This window comes from Aptenodytes patagonicus, chromosome Z (assembly GCF_965638725.1).
Source record: "Aptenodytes patagonicus chromosome Z, bAptPat1.pri.cur, whole genome shotgun sequence".
NCBI lineage: Eukaryota > Metazoa > Chordata > Aves > Sphenisciformes > Spheniscidae > Aptenodytes > Aptenodytes patagonicus.
In genome coordinates, this window is record NC_134982.1 from 43173526 (window position 1) to 43195654 (window position 22129).

The 22129-nt window shown below is 36.1% G+C and overlaps 1 protein-coding gene across 1 annotated transcript in view; it reads right to left on the reverse strand.

The window, feature by feature from the left end:
• Window positions 1–1202: 1202 nt before the first annotated feature.
• The window catches only part of LOC143173128 (guanine nucleotide-binding protein G(q) subunit alpha), a 144628-nt gene continuing 123701 nt past the window's right edge, over window positions 1203–22129 (reverse strand). Inside the window, exons 7-8 of the mRNA XM_076363203.1 lie at window positions 13201–13354; window positions 1203–9537 (exon numbers count right to left, since the gene is read on the reverse strand). Of these exons, the coding sequence (XP_076219318.1) occupies window positions 9347–9537; window positions 13201–13354 (345 nt within the window). The 3' untranslated portion in view covers window positions 1203–9346. The remainder of the gene's footprint in view (window positions 9538–13200; window positions 13355–22129) is intronic.

Sequence of the window (22129 nt, forward strand, 5' to 3'; positions counted from 1 at the left end):
AACCATGAGCATTTTAAATAATGCCGTATCGGCCTGAGTCAGTCTGCTCAAGACAGACTGCTGTCAGTGATGGAAGTGCACGCTTTCTTCACACTAACGCTTCAAACTCTGTTACTTACAGAACTTAAACTAGCAAGTAAATGTTGGGAAATTTCAGGTGATCAGCTCTAACGGAAGCCTCCTCTGAGAAGCAGCTTTCTTTTTCATAGATCTCAGTGGAGTTTTGAATTTTTACTCCAAGACCTCCTAGCAGACAAGCGAATCCATTTTCCTTCTGCTAAGATGTACTGGGCACAGAATTATTGAAAGCAAAGACTAAAGCAGTACGAATAGATTGCAGAAAATGAAGTCTGCAGCAGCTAAACTTGTCTGCCATTTCATTAACTTCTGGTGGCAGAGACCTGTCTTTTTGCTTACTGTGCAATAGAAGACTAGAAAAAGGTCATACTCGTGGCTCTCTAAGACAGCAAATCAGGACATTAAGTGCTGGAGAATTGGGGAAAGGAATTCACCTTCTGTTTCTGTAGCCTAGTGTAAGACAACCGTTCTTTCATATTACCATTAGAATGACTGAAGAGTGGAGAATTAAAAAAGATCATCTGCTAGGCTACTGAAGTCACAATAATATTTTCTAATGCTAAGACATACCAAATAATTGAGTTATGCATATTTTGCAGGTCAACTAGCGAAACCAGTGTCACTTGCTTGATTGGGGACGTAAGGTTGGCCTTCCATGCCTTGCAGCATTACACTATTCCCCTCTGCTGCAATTTGGAGGTGTCGTTCATTTTGAGTGCTCTGCAACAGTATGTATTACGCAACTGTTGAACACCAGAGCGAGGGCGGCAGAACTCTTAACCTGCATTACTTTGTAATTTTTGTGACAAATGTTTAAAGCAGTCTCTTAGAGATATGTCAACAAAGTATCTCATTTTCCTATTAACCTTGAACATGTGAACACTCACCTAAACGATTAAAAAACGGTTTCTCAGTTTACTTAAGCTTTGCTCTGCTTATGAAATTTGTTGTGCTCATTTACACTCTAACACCATCATCTAGGATGAGTCCTATACTCACCTTCTAGAGCTATATACTGTTTTACTCTTCTGGTTTTGAATTGAAAATTACATTTTGCTATCTTCAGTGGAGTTGCTTTTGTTTCATATTAGCAGAAATGAAATCAGCATGTATGAATGTGAATATATACCAAAAGAGAACTGTTTAATCCATAACCACAGAAATCTTCCATTTGTGCCACCATTTCTGTACTTTCCTACAAGAGATGCAAACAATTTCTAGACAATATTAAATAATACTGAAAATAAATTAAGCTGTTTTTACAAATATTAGTCATAACATCATTTGAACATTTCTGACATCTGGTAAAGAATCTGAATAATACGATCACGTATATAAGATGAGGAAAACTGGTTTCTTCTTAGTACCACAATAGCCTGTTGAAATTCAAGAAGAATAGCTCCATCAGCTAAATTATAGTGATATTATTGATTTATGTGTTAAAAGAAAATATTATTATGCAAGGGAAGTATCCAATTTGATTACATTTATACCTGGCCTTTTGTCTCTCAGGTTGCTTAACTTAGGTAGTCAGATAAAACAGTGAAGTTCTACGGTACTTGAAGAAAAACCTTAATCATGGATTTTACATTGTAGTCAATTTCTTGAGCTAAAATAAATCAGGTCCTATGAGTAACTGTGAAGGTTCTCCTAAGACATGATGAGAAAAGTAGCAATCAGGATATTGATACAAAACGTTCTGCCTTTCCAAAATCAGCATTTAGAATAAACCAAATATTCTACAGCATGTGATAAAAAATTGATTCATCTCTAGTATACAATAATCACACTTGTGTGCACAGTTAACTGAGAGTTGTTAAGAGACTCCAGATACTTCATCTTGAGATAAATGGAATTTTATTTTTAGGGAGAGAGTGATTCCTCTTTATAATAAATGTATAAAAGTGCAATATCTTAAATATTTACTGCATGCAAGTAACCTTTTTTTTGTTAGCATAATATAAAGTAATCTTATGTAATAACTTATCTCTGCAAGAATACATTTGAACTTATTGTCGAATTAATGCATCTCTTCAGTTGAGTGCCAGTCTGATCATTGCATTAACCACCTCATACAGGACTGCAGGAAAAAAAGCAAATTTTCAGTAACATCTTGGCAAACACAGTTCTCTATTGACAATGCGAAATGACATATTAAAATGGGTATTTTGGCCCAATTTGGCCCACATTAGCCTACTATATGCTTCAGTTGACTGTATTACAGCTATAGTGTTATAGTTTTGTTTTCTGAAACGCCTGTCCGCAAGGCTAATCGGATCTGCCCCTGATTACAGGAACTTTCTGAAGCTATTCTTATTCACAATTTGTCTTTAATTTAGCCAGTATAATCAATTCTGTAATCATTACCAGAACTGAATCTGATACATCAAGCAACCTTCTCTTTATGGCAAACAGGAAAAAGGAAAGATACAGAAAAATAATCAGAACAAGATGGCAGGAGGAACATGAAATAAGATTAAGCAAAAAGTGCGGTCTTCTTCAGCTGTATTACACTTCATCAACTGTTCAACTTTAGCAGACCAATTTACATTTAATTCACAAGGATCAGAAAGTATTCCAGAGGGTACATACATAAAGCAGTACTGTAAAAGTATTTTCTTTAGATGGCAGGAAGCAATTAATCAGTGTGATAGAGGAGTGTGAATGGAGAAGGAAGGAGTGCCTTGGACAAGGACACAGTAAACCTTGAATGTCATGCACAGTGACAAGGCATTTTACATACCTTAAGACAGAAAACTTTTTTTTTTTTTTTTAAGATCTTACTGGAAATGAACAAGAACTATTTTTTTTTTTCTTTTTTCTGTGACATGAATGAAAGCCCAATTCTTGTATCGCTCCATCCCTAACACCAAGTGTGACTTGTTGGCTTCAGTCTGACTACAGCTGGGTTTAGTCCATATATACACAAACTTGTTATTCTTAAAGGGGAGCAGAAAAGAGTTTTCCTTGTCTTATGACATCTTTTTTTCCCAGCATAAAAATGCAATCAAGACCTTTCAAAGTGAAAAGAGCAATCCTTCCAAGCCAGAACAGCTAATAGCCCATGAAGTGCGTAAAATGAAGGTTTTAGATAGCACACACTGTTCAGGACTAGGTTTTAAAGGGAGGGAAGTGTTACTCCTTTTTTTCCTAACTTCTGAGCCTTTTGGCCACACAATTCTACCTCTTCCATTTAGTCAGCTTAGCACTTGTCTGAACCGTTGATTAGCCAAATTGGCTGAAACCCCTGAAAATTAGACTACTAAACCAGCCAAGCAAGAAGAGCAAAAATGAGTGGGGTTTTTCACCCTGTTTATTGGCTGGCCAAGTGGCAGGGCTGACATAAGGGAGAGGGAAAACCCCACGCCGCTGAGAGCCGGGAACCGAGGAGGTCTTGGAGGGTAGTTCCTTTCGGTAGCAATGAGCTACGAGAGGGGGTCAGCTGCCTCGATACCAGATACCGATACCAGATGCGTTCCTGAGGAGCTGGCAACTGTGTATTTTGTGGTGGTGTTTCCAATACTCTGGAACTCTGAGGTGTTTGGGACAGTATCCTACAAAGCGGTTGGGTGATATGATCATAGTATGTGATGTAAAGTTTTATCACACCTATGCACAATTTATCACACAGGTACAGTTTCTACATCTATCTTACGCATCTAAGTATCACCACTTACACTGTATTTTTGTTGATGTTATCTTCACTGAGACATAAAGATAAAATAAATCCTTCCCCACTGATCCCTCTCCTTTACATTCTGCAACAGGAAACAAAAATCAGGAACCACTCACTCAAACCCTTGCTTAGGCAAACTGTTTGGACTCCACGAATCTTACTTAAACTGTTGTGATCACATAATAAAGAACAAACTCATTTTTGCAACTGGCCTGAAATTCTATTTCTTCAGTAATGAAGATTTGAGATCCACTGATTGTTGATCAGATATGAACCAGACTCTGAAAAGCAACACATAGGCATCTTTCTGTTATTCCTGTCATCACAGAGGCAAACAAAAACATCAAAGAAACAGTCTGCTCTTGCAGTACTACTGCAATCAGCCAAAATGCTTAAGAAATTCACCTTGCTGTCTACGAATTCTGAAAGTTTTCTATTAGTGAGATATAGACTATTATTTCTTTTTCCCCATCTTTCTGAGTTTCCATTGTACACAAGCAAAAAAAAACCCTTTAATAATACTGTCAAATGACTGTCTCCATTGTAACAAACTTTAAATATTTTGACTGTTCTGGCTGTAATAAAGATATTCTAGAAATTTTAATGTTTAGACAATGAGGACAGAGCACGTATGATTAAAAAGTAATAATGAAAGAATACATCTATCCAACATTCATCACAATAAGAAGCATTTTGGGTGAACAATAAGCCCAAATAATATTTCAGAAAAGCTAAATTTTAAGGAATGAAGATACTATAGTACGAAGTTATGGCCAAAAATACTGTATTTTTAACCAGCAACATTTTTGAAGGGCAGTAACTGTACAATATTAGGTTTTTTTCCAAAAAAACCTATTTGTCCCTCAAACAAACAACAATACATGCATTTAAATGACACTTTAAGAACAGCAAATATGATCTTTATTTTTAAATACTGCAAGTTTAAAAATGTATCTGGACCCCCCCAAAAAAAAAAAAAAAAAAAAAAATTGGTCAAATAAGGATTTCCTGCAGCATGGTAAATGAGGAATCCAGCAACAGACTTCAGCTTAGACTGTGTTTTGAGAGAAAAAACCCAAACCAACAGATTTATAGTAAGATTGATCTGGCTGACTTCATATTTTTTCACAATATCTTCAAAATCTCCCTCTATTCCTTTCTTCCCTGCAACATAGCTACTGTGAAAAAGCTTGAGTGAAACTTACAGTAAAATCCCCTTAACTAGCTAAATAGTGACCCACAATGTACTGTTGACTATGTAGAAATGTTTCTGGTTTGATTGATAAAACTCAAAATGTTATGGGTAACCAAAGGCCAAGGAAGAGGAAATATCAGTAGCTCCTCTTCTCAAACTAAACGTATGGTTTTGCAAGACCTCTACTAAACTAGCAAACTGGACAGGGACAGATGGCTTTACTTGTTTAATGCATACTAAATTTTAGAATTTATGGTTTATGTCAAAAGAGGGACCGTATTTACAGAAGTGTGAATTTCTAAAATACTGTAATTCATTACCTACACCAGGACATTTTAATTTCCTAACTTAGGATGGTCTCTCCAAAACATATTTACTTTACTGGTCTCTTAGCTAGAGGTAGGTCATTTGTAGGCCTTGTTAATACGCTGTGCCTATTAACATTAGTTCACTAATGTAATAGTCTGCAGGATAACCATGCACAGAGCTCCAAAAACAGCAGCACATATAATAAATTAATTGGGTACATTTTATTTTTTCATGTGGGTTAACATGTCTTTGTTTTCTCCTAATATTTCATTCTTTTGTGAAGAATGTGCAACAAGGAAAGGGTCATGAGGTTGAGTAATCTGAAAGTCTTCTGCACCTTACAACCAAAGGCTGGGAGTCTAGCAACGTCTTTATATGCAGCCCTTTTCCCCCCATTTAGAGTTTTTGCAAATCACGCAGTCAATTCTGACTGATATCCAGCATAAAAAGTCTCTTCTTCACTTCCAAACTTAAAAAAGTGATTCACAATCATGTGGCAGTATGATTAAAAATTACAGTCCATACACCTTGACAATCAAAAGAGTCTGAATTATAAAAAGTAAACTGCCCTTATAGCTGCATCATCCTATATATTTAAGGACAGCGCCAGTTAATTTGTGAAAAAGGCAAGTTTAAGGTTTCTGTAAAACACGTATTACAGCTTTCTTGTGCTAGTGAACATCTAGAATACACAGGTTCCCAAGACATTTTCCTTCCCTCCTCCCCCATTTATGACATTCAAAGAAATCACGTAATTTTGGCAAAGTTAAAAGGGTTTCTGTCTTGATGTTTTTGCCTTCAGCTTCATGTTAGAGGCACAAACTTCTGGACTCAAGCACTATAAGGCATAGTAGAAACCACCAATTAAAACAACAGCAGCAACACCACCACCACCACAATGGAATATACTGCAAGTGGGAACAGCTGTGTCATTTAAAAAAGAAATGTTTTTGTAAACTGTCACACTGCAATGCTGTGTTAGGTGATGCATGTAAAGCTTGCCTTCGGCATGCCGAATATTTTTTTTTTTTCCAGAACATGCTCAAATGATCTAAACATTGCCACAGGTTCAACTTACCTAAAATATACCAGAAGTAGCCCAGTGGCACACACTCTTGAAAACTTTTGCAATCACAATATAACTATAAAGCATGACTAAACTTTTGTTTTGTTTTCATACGAAACTCGGAGCCACATTTCCTTCTCCCCCACCCAATATCCCATAACAAAACAAACCAAAACAAACTAAAAATCAAACAAACCCAAACCTTTGTTAGACACCATTGTCTGTTTTTTTTTCTTTTTTGGCTACAGTTCCATTCATAGCACTGAATCCAGCGTGGGCAATGTATTCCCAGGTTAAAAGAAAGGATATTATCAACACTGGAACTGTGAAAACAGAAGCTCTGTTGCACCTACAGCAAGGTCAGGACCAATTCTGTAATGCTGTATGTAAGAGTCACTGCTCTGATCCCCTATTCAGAATGTCAGTGTCACTTTTTATAACCTAGATCTACCCGCTTTAGCTTTATTAAATAAAATGCTTTAACTCCTTAAAATCGTTAACAATAGTGACTTTTTGGTTGTTGTTGTTGTTATGTCTAAGGTTTCTGCAGTTTCTGAAAAACTGTTTAATTGATCTGATGTTCCGTATTTTTTCATGGTGTTTTTAGGGCAACAGCATATACCCATTAGTACTTACGTACAATGGTTTGAAAGATCTCTAAATTTACTTTTGTAATAAAGCCTATTAGAAAAGTAAAAGTAACCTAACGTGAATCTGCCAAATGTAAATTAAATTTACGTTTAAGAGCTTATGTTCCAATCCTAGATATAACAGTGTAAATTCTTCTAATAAGACTGGCTTCTACACCTGTATAAAGCCCTGACAAGATTTAGGCATTGTTTTGAATGGCCTCTGTCTGGGTGTCTCCGATTTACTTCTACTCAGGAATGTGCAAATGATTTTATACAGCACGATGCTAGTACCGCTCTGTACTATAGTAATTTTTTTTGTTTTGTAAATAAAAAACAACAACAAATCCCTAGTCAGAAATAAACTGACAAAATTTACATTCTTCTCTCTTAAAAAAGTAAATAAAATAACATTATTTAAAATGTGAATTAGCTATAAGACATACAATACAATTACATAGATACATATCAATACAGCACATTCAATTTGCCAAAAATTAATGATTACAAAGCCAATATGGATGCTGCCATATATATATATAGATGTATGTACAATGATTATAGCATTCATAATTGCACTATACCTACAACCAGTTTTAAATTACAAGGTGTTTTAAGAGGGAGCAAAAAATAGCAACTGTTCTTATTGTTGTTTTGGAGTTGGGAGGCTAAGGATGAAAAACGTCTCATTAGTATTTATTGTTAACTTTGGTAATCAACTAATAAGCCATTATTTTTTTACACCTCCCATCCGCTGCTATGAGGCAGCAATTTCTGTGTTAAGTGTACTCTAGTGCTACTTGGCATTGCAGATAATTACTCCAATTACATGTCTGAACTCTGAGTTTTCTGTAGCTTGCTAGCAATCATGCACCTGGTCAAAAAACACCTTTCAACCTAAGCTGCAGAATAAAGGCTCATCAATGTGTGCTGCATTTTTGTTGTTAAAAAATTGCACATTTAAATTTCAAGAATTATTTTCTCACTGTTTCATTTACATTAATAAATCTTTTCTACAGAACATTGAGAGAGGCTATTTTGCATGAAAGCCTATCAAATGTCTGTGAAACAGTTAGTTAACAAGCAACCTTATCAAGAAAGGTTCCTGAACGTGATCTCTCATCAACAGTTTCTTGTTACACAACTAAAGGTGCCTTGATATTATTACAGAAAACAATCTCATGCCATATCTGACATATGGAGAGATCTAAACTGTCTTTAAATTAGTAGACCACATGCATGTGCATGGTGCACCTCATAGCATATTCACTCACACTGTTGGTTTTGGCATTAGAAAATGGAACACTTTCTAAAAAAGGGAACATATGAGCTGAAACTGTTTGTTCATCATTTGGCAGTTGAATCAATCAGGTCAGTTCCCAACCCATCAGTTTGGCATTTCAATCCGTATCTTATGTTTCAAGAGCATTGGTTTTATAAAAAGCCAGATTTGGCAACATTAATTTTATACAATAAAAGTAATTTTTCTACCGTGGAAAAAGAACACTTAAAAAAGCTCTAACTTAAGAAAAAAACCGACACAACTGAAAAAAACCCACTGTTTCAGGCTGTAGCCACTGGGGAAAATGTAGTGTCTATGACATTTCTATTTGGCATTTGTGAATAAAAGCAGAGAGAAAAAAATGGCACATGGCAATTAAAAAGAGATTCTAACATATTCCACATACATCCCAGGTTGTGTCTTAATTATTTCATTACTGTCTTCTGTGCACCTTTCCGAACTGTGAAAATACGGTTAAATTTAATATCCTTAGACAACTGTAATTCTGTTTTGCAATCCCAATATTCTAGTCCCAAAAGTGAAGACAGAATGAAGACACCCATGTCAAGAATTTAAAAATCACAGTATCAATACTTTTGATCCTTCAGAGAAAGTACATACTGTAAAATTAGAATGACTGATGACTTAAATTCTGATGATAGTATTTTCCTGACCAAATCACTCAACAGAAAATATTTCACCCAGGAATGCAACTGGGAAAAAAAGGCCATTGTACCTTGTAAAAGATAAGGGGGGAGGGGAAGGAGGGAGAGAGAAAGGGTCAGGGAAAAAGGAAACCAGCTTGATTTTGCTGCAATAGCAAAAAACTGCTATCTTTTGTAAATGTACGACTGAGAATTTAAAACACATTGAGTCACAAGGTTTTGCCTAAAAAATGAGGAAATGTGCTGTGAATGTACTTCAGCATCTTTTGGTTTTCCTCCATATAGTTTAAATAAAATCATAATATTAACTACAAACTCTGTGGACATTCACAGAGTCCAGGCCGGCAATAAATTAGTATTATGCAAATTGTTTTCACAGATAATACAGTCCCTCTTGTATATCTTTAATCACGCAAAGTTGGTTTTGGAGGGCCGCCTAGGCACAGTTAGACCAGGTTGTACTCCTTCAGGTTTAACTGTAGGATCGTGTCCTTGACAGCAGCAAAGACGAAGCGGATATTCTCTGTGTCTGTAGCGCATGTGAAGTGGGAGTAGATAATTTTGTCACTGTCTGGATTCAGGTCTACGAACATCTTCAGGATGAACTCTCGTGCCGCTTGTGCATCCCGTTGTGGTCCTGATAATTAAGAAGAGAAAGTCAGTTTTCTCAAAGTCGATTCAATATTTGAACTTCTTTAACAGAAAACAAGAAAGGGTCAGCCTGTGGTCCTCACGTAAGAGAAGACAGGGAACTTTTTACTAATCAATAGTATCATATAGTGGCTACTTTCTTCCTGGTAGGAACTATGAAAAATAAAGATGGAAGGAAATTTCAGAAGTTCATCAAGTCAGAGCTATCCTGTCAAAGCTGCTCTTTCCTGCTGACTATCCTCTTTCTTCGGTAAGATAATGTTTAAAGCAGGTGATTTATAACTGCATGGAATGAAAAATGAAAAATTAGCTATACTAATAAATCTTTAAAAATGTTAATACAATTGGTGAATGTTCAGTCTACACCTACTATATTTAAATTGTTTTAATTTAAACAGTTTAATTGTTTATATTTAAACAGTTCTTTTAGCACTGCAACATTTACTAGTTTTATGTGGATTTCAATAGGTAGCATAATGAAGTTACATCCTGAACTGGTCTGACACTGTCACCAATAGAACTTCATTTACTTTAGTGATAATAAAATACACATGCTCTCCAGCTGAAGTTGTTTGATTGCAAAAGGCTCATGTTCTAACAAATCACTTGTTATCTGAATTATGTATGATAATGATCCTATCAGATCTAAATTAAGGTTGTAATTCTCAGAAGGATGCAGAGTCTATGTAACCAAACCACACGTTCAGCTTTTCAGCAGACAGAAGTAATGACTTCCAGCCTGGAACAGTGAGGATTCATTCACGTTCACAGCCAAAAGAGCAGTGCAGAAGCAAGAACATTAGCCACAAGCTATTGAATTCTGTTCCATTATCCCAGTGCTGTTTCCAAAGGCCATTACTCCCTTGCTCTCCTGTTTCTGGAATGTGGGTTTCTACAAAACACGCATGTTTTCTGTACTGCCTCCTCCTCTTCTTATTCTCTTCGTTAGTCCTGGTCTTGTTACATGGCAATATAAATACCAGCGCTCAGCTGTTGTATGTAGCTCTGTCCTTCAGTAGTTATGAAATCTGTGCTTTGGGGGTTAGCCCATGCCCACGTATTTTTCAACAATTGGAAAATAAACCTTATTTTTAATACTTCAAGCTTACAATTGCTAACATTTCCAATTTGGATAACCCCATACAATTTAGGTAGGGAATGCGTGGAAGAGAAATCACATACTTTCTGGTGGGCTGCAAATACATGTGGAGGGGGAGTAAGATTCTGCAATATATGGGTGTATGCATATGAACATGTATGTACATATGTGTACATACATATACAGGCTACACATTTCCTGAGATTGAGGAATGTAAACGGACCATAAGCTCTCTGAAGCAGGACAGAGGACTGCTCCAACACTTCTACAGCTTCTAAAATACAACAGGGTCTAGCCTTTGGCTTGGTCACCCAGACTCTATAGAAACAGGAGCAACAGTAAGTCTCACACTATCACGAAAAAATTTGCAATATTTGTGAAGAAAACTCTTAGACTTTCAAAGACAATGATTTCTTAAAAATAAACCACTTACTGTTTTAAACAACTTCCTAGAATTTTGTTAAACAGCTTTGTAGTAGCTAGACACAGCGTGCTCTCAAAATCTACTGCACTATTCAAGCCTGCATTCAAATTTGCTTACCTAATCACACTTCTACTGACTATCATGTAATTTAAATTTTCATTTGACTGAAGTTCAAGTATGGAAAATTGAGGTTAGAAAGAACATTTATGACCTCAGGAATTTAGAAAAAAATTGAATGAGTCAACATTAAATTTAGACTGCAAAGTGGTTGTGATCTAAATAATATGGAGACTTGGAAAAGAACTGCCATATAAATCAGTCGGTTTCTTGTCTACTGCTCCCTAATCAGAAGTTTTCGAAAAGTGTCTCTACATGATACATTCAAGATGTACTACATCAATATTTTTCTCTTCTTTTCCTCCGAGCTATGGCCCCTTTTTGTCTTTGTCCTCTCTCCCTCTCCCAGCTCTTCATTCCAGTCTGTGAGTCAGTCTTCTAGTACTAGCCACGCAAGGATGTCTTCATGCGACACACTGACCCCTGATCATGCCTCAGTCCCCCTTCCAATGCTGTTACAATATACCGTGCAGCAGAACTGCTTAGCTTAATTTAATCAGTCCAATTTGCCATCCTGGCTAGCAGGTCTCATCCCTATGCTACTTTCTCCCTTGTGCTGGAAAACGGATGGGAGAAGTGATCCAGCTGAAAAATACCTAATTCTGATCCCTTCTTCAAATCGTCCCACCTCCCACATCCCCAGTGTGCTGGGACAGAAGAGGGGACCACATGGTGACCTCTGCAAGCCACAGATCCCACCCCGCCACCAGAAGAAATCAAATCAAACCATAACCTCGTCTGTGGAGTTAAGTCCAGTAAGACCCGCAGAATTAAGAGACAAAGACTCTCGAAGACTTCCAGGTCTTGACTCCAACAGCCCTACCAGTCCATAATCTTTTTTCCTCTCATCAATGGCAAAGGACAGGAGAAATAGTGTTTCTCTGAGCTGAGTGGTTGAGTTTTGCCTGTTTTTTTCTGGACAAGCATTTAACACAGGCTTTATCGTCACTTGAGTGGTGATAACAGAGCAGACCGTAGAGTCTTTTCACCTTCAGGATGTCATCTAGGGAAATTGTCATACGAAGTAAACTCGAAAGAACGAGCATATTTCTACGCAAACTGCCAGTTCTCTTCTGCATAGCACTATGAAACTAAACTTACACTGACTCATAAATAATACGGTCTGATACTGCAGGCTGTTCACTGTTTTCTTCCCCTTAAACAGGAAACAAAATGTCAATTTTTCCTATTATTACTCTCCATAATTGAACATGAGAGATTTAATCTTTTATTCAGCTTTCAAATCTGCTATTCACTCGCTTGTGGGACAAAACAGATTTTCTTTTTTTAAAAATAGGAGTATTTAGTTCTTTAGACCTCTTATTATATGAGTTTGATTTTTCTCTGTTACCTCTAAATACTGAGCTTTCTACCTCGGGAGAACCTTCTGGAAGTACAGTTTTAGTAGAAACAGCTGTACAATCCACGTAATTTTTTTATGGACAAGCACATTAAGCTTCACATAAATAATGTAAAATTAAAACAAAGGAGAAAAAGAGCTACAATAAAAGGGTGGAAGGAGCGGTACTGGTTTCTCTGAGTGCCACAGAGAGCTTATGACTCTTCCCCTCAGATATTCAGCCTTACACAAAACCAAACCTCAAAAAAAAAGAGTATGGAAGACAATGTGTAAAAGCGAGGAATGAATTTTTATTTCTTTTTAGCTTTTATACTTCAGTTTAAACCCTCACCCCAACCTACAAAAAGGGACAGAACGTGGTTCACTGCTAAAATGACAAATATTCATCTAGAAGTCAACAATTTCCCATGAAAGGTTCTGCAATCCTACCCACAATTACCGCACAAAATGAAATCCTAGCAGTCTAAAAAATCCCACGAGTTCAACCATATTTTAAAAATTTAGATGATTAAACATTGCAAAGCATCTTTTTTTTTAAAAGAGCAAAATATATCAAAGGATCTATCTGTCTAGCATTTGGACAAGGCTATTACAATTTGTCATTACTGCAGTGTAAAGAGAGCATGAGCTCTGATGTCATTCTACTTACCATCATACTCTGGAAAATAATCAACTAGATGGGAGTACATAATTTTCTCCTCTAAGAGATCTTTTTTATTTAAGAACAGAATGACTGAAGAGTTCTGGAACCATGGATATGTGATAATTGTCCTAAAGAGTGCTTTGCTTTCTTCCATTCGATTCTGGAATAAAAAAGAGAGTGGAATTTTGGTGGTCACGAAAATAATTTTTAAAGTTTTTTTGAAATAAATTCATGCAATTTCACTTTATTTGGTAAACGGATCCATTGCATGTTTTGCACTTTCCTACCAATATGTAAGGTTCAGGTAATTAAATTGCAATTAATAAGTAAGCAGTTAATTAAATATGCAGGCATTTTCCTTTTGCAAATTCAACTGCTCAAGTGTAAGTATTCTTTAAAACACATGTCATGAACATGAAAGCTGTAACGGGTACATTTCTAAAGTCTGAATATGCACAGTTATGACCAGCCAACAAACTGGGGGGTATTGAAATGCATGTGATTCATGGTAGGGACAAATATACCACAACAAGACATAATAACCAGTTCAAGGTTTAAGAACTTTATTTATTTTATAGGCCTTTTCCAAACTTTAAATTCAGAGTTAGATAATTCTTAGAAATAGATCAGCTTTGAAATAGTTGCAAATAAATTTGGAACCTGAGAACATTTCATCAACACCAAAGGCTTATGACAATAAATCTTAAAAATCTGTACATTGCTAAATTTGTTTCTAACATCATTGGGTTAGTCTTTACTTTAGTTGCTTAACTGCTCCTGAAAACCACTTTGCATTATAGCTGAAATGTAAGTGAAGCCTACAGTTCTATTTGTAACACTTTTCTGTCACTGTAAAATTATGTTATGATTTGATACAGTTCTGAAGAACTGTTAGACTGACATGATGTGGTTAATACAGTCAGAACAAATTGAGTTCAAAACAAGGGAATTAATTTACTCTTTTTATTATTATTATTTAAAGCTGCAGCCCCCTGAAAAAACTGTTTCACCACCAAACGGGACTCCAAAGAACAAAACAGCAAGGAGGTGAATCCTGCAGATTCTGCTGTTGCTGAGCTATACAACAATCTGTCAGATAACTCAGACAGTTTTGCAATAAATGTATCTTTACTTGCATTAATTTGCATTTTAAAGAGACCAACATAAGCAGGAAGAATAGGAACTTAAAAAAAACCTAACACCAAACACCCAAAAACCAAACCCTAAAAAATTTCCATTTTTTAGAAGTTGATGGCTTGGTCTCTTATGTCACCACAGAACCTTCAAGCAATTTATAAAACTTTACCGCATGGTGGAGTGGTGGGTGAAAATAAATAGCCGAATTTATAGATTGAGAAACTAATTCACAGGAGTAAAACCTTTGCTTTCTTGCAGTCAGCTCTTACGACTCACATTGATTTCAATGGTGCCAGGATTTCATTCAGAAAGGAGAAAAACTGAAACATCAACAGAGCTGAGCATAAAACTTAAGTCCTTAGACTAACTGTTGATCAGACCATGTTTTCTTCTCAACATTCTATATAGACTTCTTCTCTAAACAATGCCTTACAGAAAGGCAATGGGAATTACACAGGTTAGTTTTTGCTTTTATAGTTGATGAAAGAGAGAAGGCAATGTAAATTTACAAACTAGTGTTTAAATTGCAAATATTTACCTAAACTCATTAACATTTGGTATCTTCTAATGTGACACTCAAAAGGTGAAACAGCGTCATGACTCAATAAGCTGTGTTCTTTCACAGTGAATTTATAAGCTATTGAAAACTTCTCAGTAAGAAAAGTGCACAGAAAACACAAAGAAATGACTTCTCTAGAGTAAGTGTTCCTGCTTTTCACAAAAACCCTTCAATATTTTCATATATAAAGCTGATTTTTTTCCATATATATAACACACAATTGCAAAGACAAAATAAATAAATCGGTTTGTATCAATTTATGACCCTTCCTCCAGGAAAGTTCAAGAAAACTGTGTTTTGCAAACACTGTTATTAGACCCAGAGCACATTTTCATTTTCTGTTTGAAAGGGACGCCAAACAAGATGAAGCAGAAAAGGCATACAGACTAAAGGTACATTGGTATCATGTCAAATTGCCTAAAACAATTTCTAGCATCCTATCAGCTAAAACATTAACTCTGTAAGTGCTGCGTTTCATAAAAATACTAGGAGACATATACAATAAAGAACAAAATATTGTGTCTTCAATGTAAGAAGAGTATGTCTTGTATTTTATATTGGTTATGAATTCTGTATAATATGAATTGCATTCCACAGAGTCACTTTTTTCCTATCATAAATTTATAAACGTCTTTCAAGTCCTTTCAGACTTGATTTGAGGCATCTGATTTAAACCTCTCCTTGACAAAATATCTACTAAGGATTCCACTCAACAGACAGATCAGAGATGAAGCAGGTTTCCATGATTTCAAAGATAGTTCAATAAATTCAAAACCAGTCTGGGATGCCAAAAAAGGATACTACTAAGAAGGCAGTGTAAAAGAGCTGCTTCAGAAAAAATAATGTCATATCAAAGGAAATAATTACAGCCTTGAGAAGTTTACAGAAGTGGCTGATAATGTGCAGTCTAACACAACTGAAAGAAACACTCAGCTGCTTTAGAAAAAAAACATAGTTTGGGATGTCAGTAACTGACATCAATAAAACACTACCAGATTACCCCAGCCTCATTCACTTCACTGTATTCTTTAGTATAGTCAAAGCTTCATTTCACACAGAAGCCACTTGCCTCCAAAAGTCATCCAGCTAACTGTATTTCCAGGAAGAGCCAGGCTAAATCTGAATCTATTCCTGATTCTGGGAGAATAGGCTTTAAGAAGACAACAGCAGTAGACTGTTGCCCTTTCTAATTTTCTATTAAATTATCCAGTCCTAAACAAAATTAACTGGAAGTCAGAAAATTGTGGGAAATGATAAAAAATGCACATTACATTGCCAGAGCCCACTGAAGTAGAATTATTTCCTACAGTACAAGGATCTTGCCCTGTACAGTCATAACAGCTGAGGATATTGGGAAGGTAAGACAGTCGAGTCTTGTGCACCAAATGGTAGCTCTGAGGAACAAGTAACTATCTTGGTATAGGGATTATTTCAGAGTGTACATCACTACAGATCAGCCCTTACCAAACCTCCATCTGCAGAATGAAGCAAACAGCAGGGTTTAAGAAATCAGGAAGGCTGCAGACACATTCTCTAAGGAGTTAGCAAAGGATGACAAGCTGTCTAAATCAGTTAAGAAAAAGATCACTCTCCTTAAGATCCATAATTGACAGGTCTATGAAATTCCGTGATCCTTCTCAAGGAAAAGACCACACAATGCTATGTTGGGCCCTTACAACACAAGCGTGGAAAAAAGGTATTACCAGTTACCTTCTCCGAATGTATGTCACATTGTAATGCTCCACAGACAAATATGACTTCACAAAAGACTTACGTAATAAGATGATACTGCTAGAACTTTAAAAGGACAGATCAGTCAATTCCAAAGATTCAATGCAGATTTAATATAATTCGTATATTTAACAAGTGTCTTGCAAAGCCTCTTAAAGTTATTAATTAAGAAAATTCCTTTTCAGTTCATTGCATGACATACATAACATTATGTATATATTAATACATGACTGCTATGGTCAATGCTATTTCACTGGAAGAAAACCTTAATCTTAGATGCAACTATGTAATGACGGAATTGTCCATGAGCTTGTGTGTTTTCTCTGGTTGTATCAGCTGGTTTAATAAAATTATTGCCTCTTCCTACAGATCTTCCTTCTTTTAGCATTTGTATTGTCCACGGGGATCCTCTGAATGAAAAATGTCAGTTGTATCTGACAGCATCATAAATTACAGGGCTGTTATTGCAGTCAATGTCACATTAACATCATAGTTTTGACATCTAAAGATCAAACCAAGGAAATCCAAAATCCGTAATTGAATGTTAACTCTGGGTTTTGGGTTTTTTTCCCAGTTCTTTTGTAACTTTATTATGCATAGACCTAATAATAATATCATAGTTGAAAACTCAAGGGGACTCTGAGGAGGGAAAAAACACGAGTAAATAGACAACCTAACTTCACACTCAGGTTGGGTTTTTTTACTATTTTTTTCTGCCTCTTCTTAGTGCCACAAACTGCACTTATAGTATGGACGATACTATCAAAGTGTAAGAAAACAAAGTACTTAACATGCCCTAAAGAGAAGACACTATATATTGGCCATAGCTGTATCTTCTCTTGGTGTGTAGTTGTAACATAAAACCTAAAGGGTCTACCTCTTCTGTTCCCTCCCTATAACTCCCACCTTCAGGTGCGTGGTTTTTCCATAACTGAGCCCTTCCTTAGCAAGTAAATAAAAATGCTTACCCGTTGCCTGAATTATGGGTAATCTCACTGGCTTTTTCCCTTTCCTATCCTTAAGAGGAAGGTAGGCAGGATCTCATTAAATACATACTAAATTCTCAGCACTTTTTAAAAACTGTCCCAAAAGCCACCACTGTAAACTTGAAATTAATATGTATCATTATGAAAAACAACTACCCTCTGGCTTCTCCTTTTGAAACTATCCCACATATTGAATCAAACCATTTGCTTTTCATAGTTTCTGTTTTAACAGAGAAGAGTCAGAAAGTTTAAAAGGTGGCAAAGGCACAACAAAAGCAGCACAGAGATGAAATGTTATAGCTTCAATACTAATGGAAGGTGATGGACTTCCTAGCAAAATATTGCAATCTGTATTTTGAATTTAAGGACTGTTTTTGTTAAACTTGCCACTCAGAACTCAGCATAGTTATAACGAAGAGCAAGTGCAGTCAACTTATGTGGGGGTAGCTGATAAATATCCAACACAAGTTCTGAAGATGAACATTAAAAGACGACTTTAATTTCTTATGTTATTAACATGTAAAGAAGCTGAATTCAGCAATTCTAACTATAAATATGCATGTACATCTGCAAAGCTACTCCTTTGCTTACCATTAGGCTTAAGTCAAGATCTTGCTGTCAGATGCTCTGTTAGGAAAGGAGTAGGAAAGTATCATCATATGCTCTTCCATTTCCAAGTAGCTCTTCCCAAGAGGCAACCTTCTACATTCTCTGCACTAAGACATTGGGACGCTTATATTTGGAGGAGAATTTTGCCTTTATTTCACCAGAAACGACTCATTATAAAATGAGAAACAGTAATTTACAGTTTAGTTCCAAAATCAGGCTCTGCATATAATAATACTGCTCCCACCCAATACACATTCAGGGTGTGGCTACCTGGATGGCTTCTGAGTAAGGGCTAGGTAAGCAGATAAAGCAATTTAGGTTTTGCAGATAAACCTAGGCAATCTAGGCATTGCAGATAAAGCAATATAGGTCCTGAGTTCACCGTAACAGATTAAACATTCTAACATGGCTTCACTATTTTGTTTTAGAATGATTCAAGGATTAACCAAAAAATATGAAGCAATTCATTTTCTGACTAATCAAACTCTGCTTAACCTTCTGCTGTCTTTCATCTCTCTGTTTATCTAATGTCTAAGAGCAAATCAGCTGTCATGTATGTCATGGCAGATAAAACTGTTTTTGTTCCAGAAGTAATTTCTCCAATAATACTGCTTATTATTCTCTAAAATTTCTCCTAAGCAGGTTTTCTGTTGCTAATGACAGCTCGTACCATTGCATGATCACCATTTTCCTTTATTAAACATATATACAACATTACTGCCATAATATTTTTAATCAGTTTAATTAAAGAATGTTTGACAAGACAGAATTGTTGAATTACTCACTGTTCTGAAAAAAAACCCACTTCTCATTAACAGGAGGCACTTCTTTTTATGTAAGAATCAGTTTCACGTTGCAGTATTTTACTGGAAATAGGGATAGGATTACAAGGAGTATAGAAAAAGGCCAGCCAGCATTGGGGATCTGACCTTCTGTCAGATGCAATGCGAAGGAAGCCTTGCCAAACCAAGCAAGACAGTGTGGCTCTTCGAAAAGCGGACGGGAACAGCGGGGAGCAGGCAGTATTTAGTAGTTTGTTCAAGTACTAGATCTGATTTTATGAGCCAGCTCTACCTCATCAAATTGCTTCCAGAAAAATCTTATTTCAGCTTCAATGGAAAATGCTGCAGAAAGAAACTTGTGAATAACTAACGTACAGAAATGTGCAGCTGGAGCTGGCTCAAGGCTTTCTCAATAGCTGACAGCCATTCTCAGCAGTGATGCCAACCTTCACAGCAACCCCCCTCTGACAGCAGCAGCAGCTCATCATGGCTTCCCTGGCTTCGCAGGCAGCTGGCACAAGGAAAATGAGCAGCGGGATCACTGTTTTCACCATCCCCCAAGATCTGCTGGTCTGGGCAACTTCCCTGCTCTGTTTATGTCTGCAGTCAGTCCCGAATTGCATAAAGACATATTGATATTGCCAGCCATTACTCCATTTTTCTCATTATGATATACAGATGCCAGCATAAAATTCTCCTGTCCTCCACACAACCTGACACAGTCACCAGTCCAATGTAAAAATAACATCATGAAACAGAGAACAAAAAATACAGCAGACAAACTCCACAAGTGAATAGAAACTTGTTAACTGTAAGCAGATCATATAATCTTGGACAAGATTTTTTCAATTTCTTATTAAACACCAAGAAAAAACACTGTACTTATTCATGGATCATGGGACTGTCCAGTTTTATGACTAGAAACATGTTTTTATAAAACAAATAAAAATAAAATGAAATTTCTTTCTACCATGTACCTCTTACTGTATAAAAGATTTCACGCCAATAAGTTTTTGTATGATGGTTAAACATTAACACAAATATAACTAGACATACAAACCATGTTTTTGCACATTTTTATCCAAATGCAAACTCTTACTCTTCCTTGGGTTTTGATAGATTAAAAAAGAGTATACTTCCTTCCACTTTTTTTTTTAATCCTATACTTTCAGGTTTCATGTTAAAATGATGGATTTCTAGTTTGGATTTACATATTGAAATTCTCTTTGCTATCTGTTGCTCTGGAAAAATACACAATTACTCCTGCAATTACAGAAATAATAGAATTGGCATAATTTATAAGCACTTGACACTAAGAAGTCAAATCCTGAAAAATACCTGAAAAGTGCTAAAATAGCATTTAAAAGCTGTATCAGCTGGTACCCAGTGAAGGGAAAGCAGCACTTCCCAGCTAACAAACACAGGGCTTTGACAAAAAAGACCAAGTACAATATTAATCTGAAACAATACAGAAGCAGTAGTGGAGTTTCACCCCTTATTGCCTTTATGGTTGTCTAGAGTGGCATCTAGTGGGCATACTCTAACTTACATACTGAACGGAAAATGTGGTAATTAATTTTTGTCTTAAAAAATTTTAGTAATTTAAATGGTGTCTGTTAACAAAATTAGGATTTCAGAAATTTTGAGGAACTGAATTTTATTGAAATGATGAGAGAGAAGGTGGTGAGGAGGTAAACGATGCATTTTCCAGTCAACAACTTGCACTGTGTATATAACTACATTTAGGCTGGTAACAAACGTTTAATTGAGTGAGAGGGCATTCAGAGAATAATTGTAGAAGAGGAGGTACTGATGCAAGAGAGCTTTAGAAAAAAAGCAGGGGTTAATATTTCAGAAGTTGTTTAGTATTGTAGTAATGGACTTTATTATTTTACCTGACAAAATCTTGTGCATGTGAATGTTTTTTGTGTGAAAGTCTGTATTAATTAGGAATGTCTCCATTCTCCAAATAAGACTTCCAGCAATTATTTAAGTAGAAGCACTGTCTGGCTGCACAGAAAGACCTAAAGTGTATTCCTTGGCTAGAAATTTAATAGAGCTGCTACATGAAATTTGGGAAATAACAGAGGAAATTGGAAAGTGGGAGGTAAGTGCAGAGTCCTCCTCTACGTAAAAAAGTAAATACAGTATCAAAACTGGAAGTGCTTCAGATTTTTGCCACCAGTATGAAGTATAATCTTGGATCTATACTCCTGTAACTAGCCACCTAAGAAAAAACTGCAGTGGTTGTAGAAATATTTTGACGAATAACTCAAATGCAGTAAGAGACAACTTCAAAAACAGAGCTCAGGAATAATTCCTTTATTTTCTTCACTGGTCTTTAATCCTTCTGCAAACTAGCCTGACAAAAAAAGCTGCTAGTAGAGGACTGGGAAGACATCTCTGTAGATAAGAACTGTATTTTTAAATCATCTGGGAGAAGAACTCTCACCTCTCCAACAACTTAAATTTGCAACACTGCACTCACAAATATATGGCAATTTTATGTACCCAGCAGAGGGACGGATGAACCAAATGACAGCTGAAATCCATCAAATCAACATGTTCAACAACCATCAAAGCACAAAAATACTGTCCAGAAAAAAGTAGTCCTAAAAGTGGTCAAAAAACATGTTCCAAACATTGCTGTCAAGTATTTTTTAAACAAAAAAATGGCTGTTAAATTAATTTTGATGAAATAACATGAATGCCAGAATAATCAGTTCTTCATGAATACTTACATGTTTTTGAGAAAAATGGGTGAAAATATTTTAAAATTAAATTGACATTGAAAAATGCCCTTTTCTGGACAGTTTTGACACTGGTTATTGGAAAAAATAAGTGGCAGTCATCTTTGCCAGCAATTGCTGCCAATAGCAACATTTACCAGCAGTGTTTCTGGCAGCTTCTGCAAGCGGGTTCACAGTCATTCAACCTCCCATTTCCATTATGAACCACCCACTTTAACAAAAGAGAGAGAGGCTCTGGCTCTTCCTTATGCAAATGCTTCCCAGTACTGATACTTTATATTTGAAAGGTTCTTTATCCACAAACCAAAAAGAAAATACAGATGCATATGTGTGAACAGGTATGAACAGATACAATACATACAGCAACAAGGGCTGGCACAG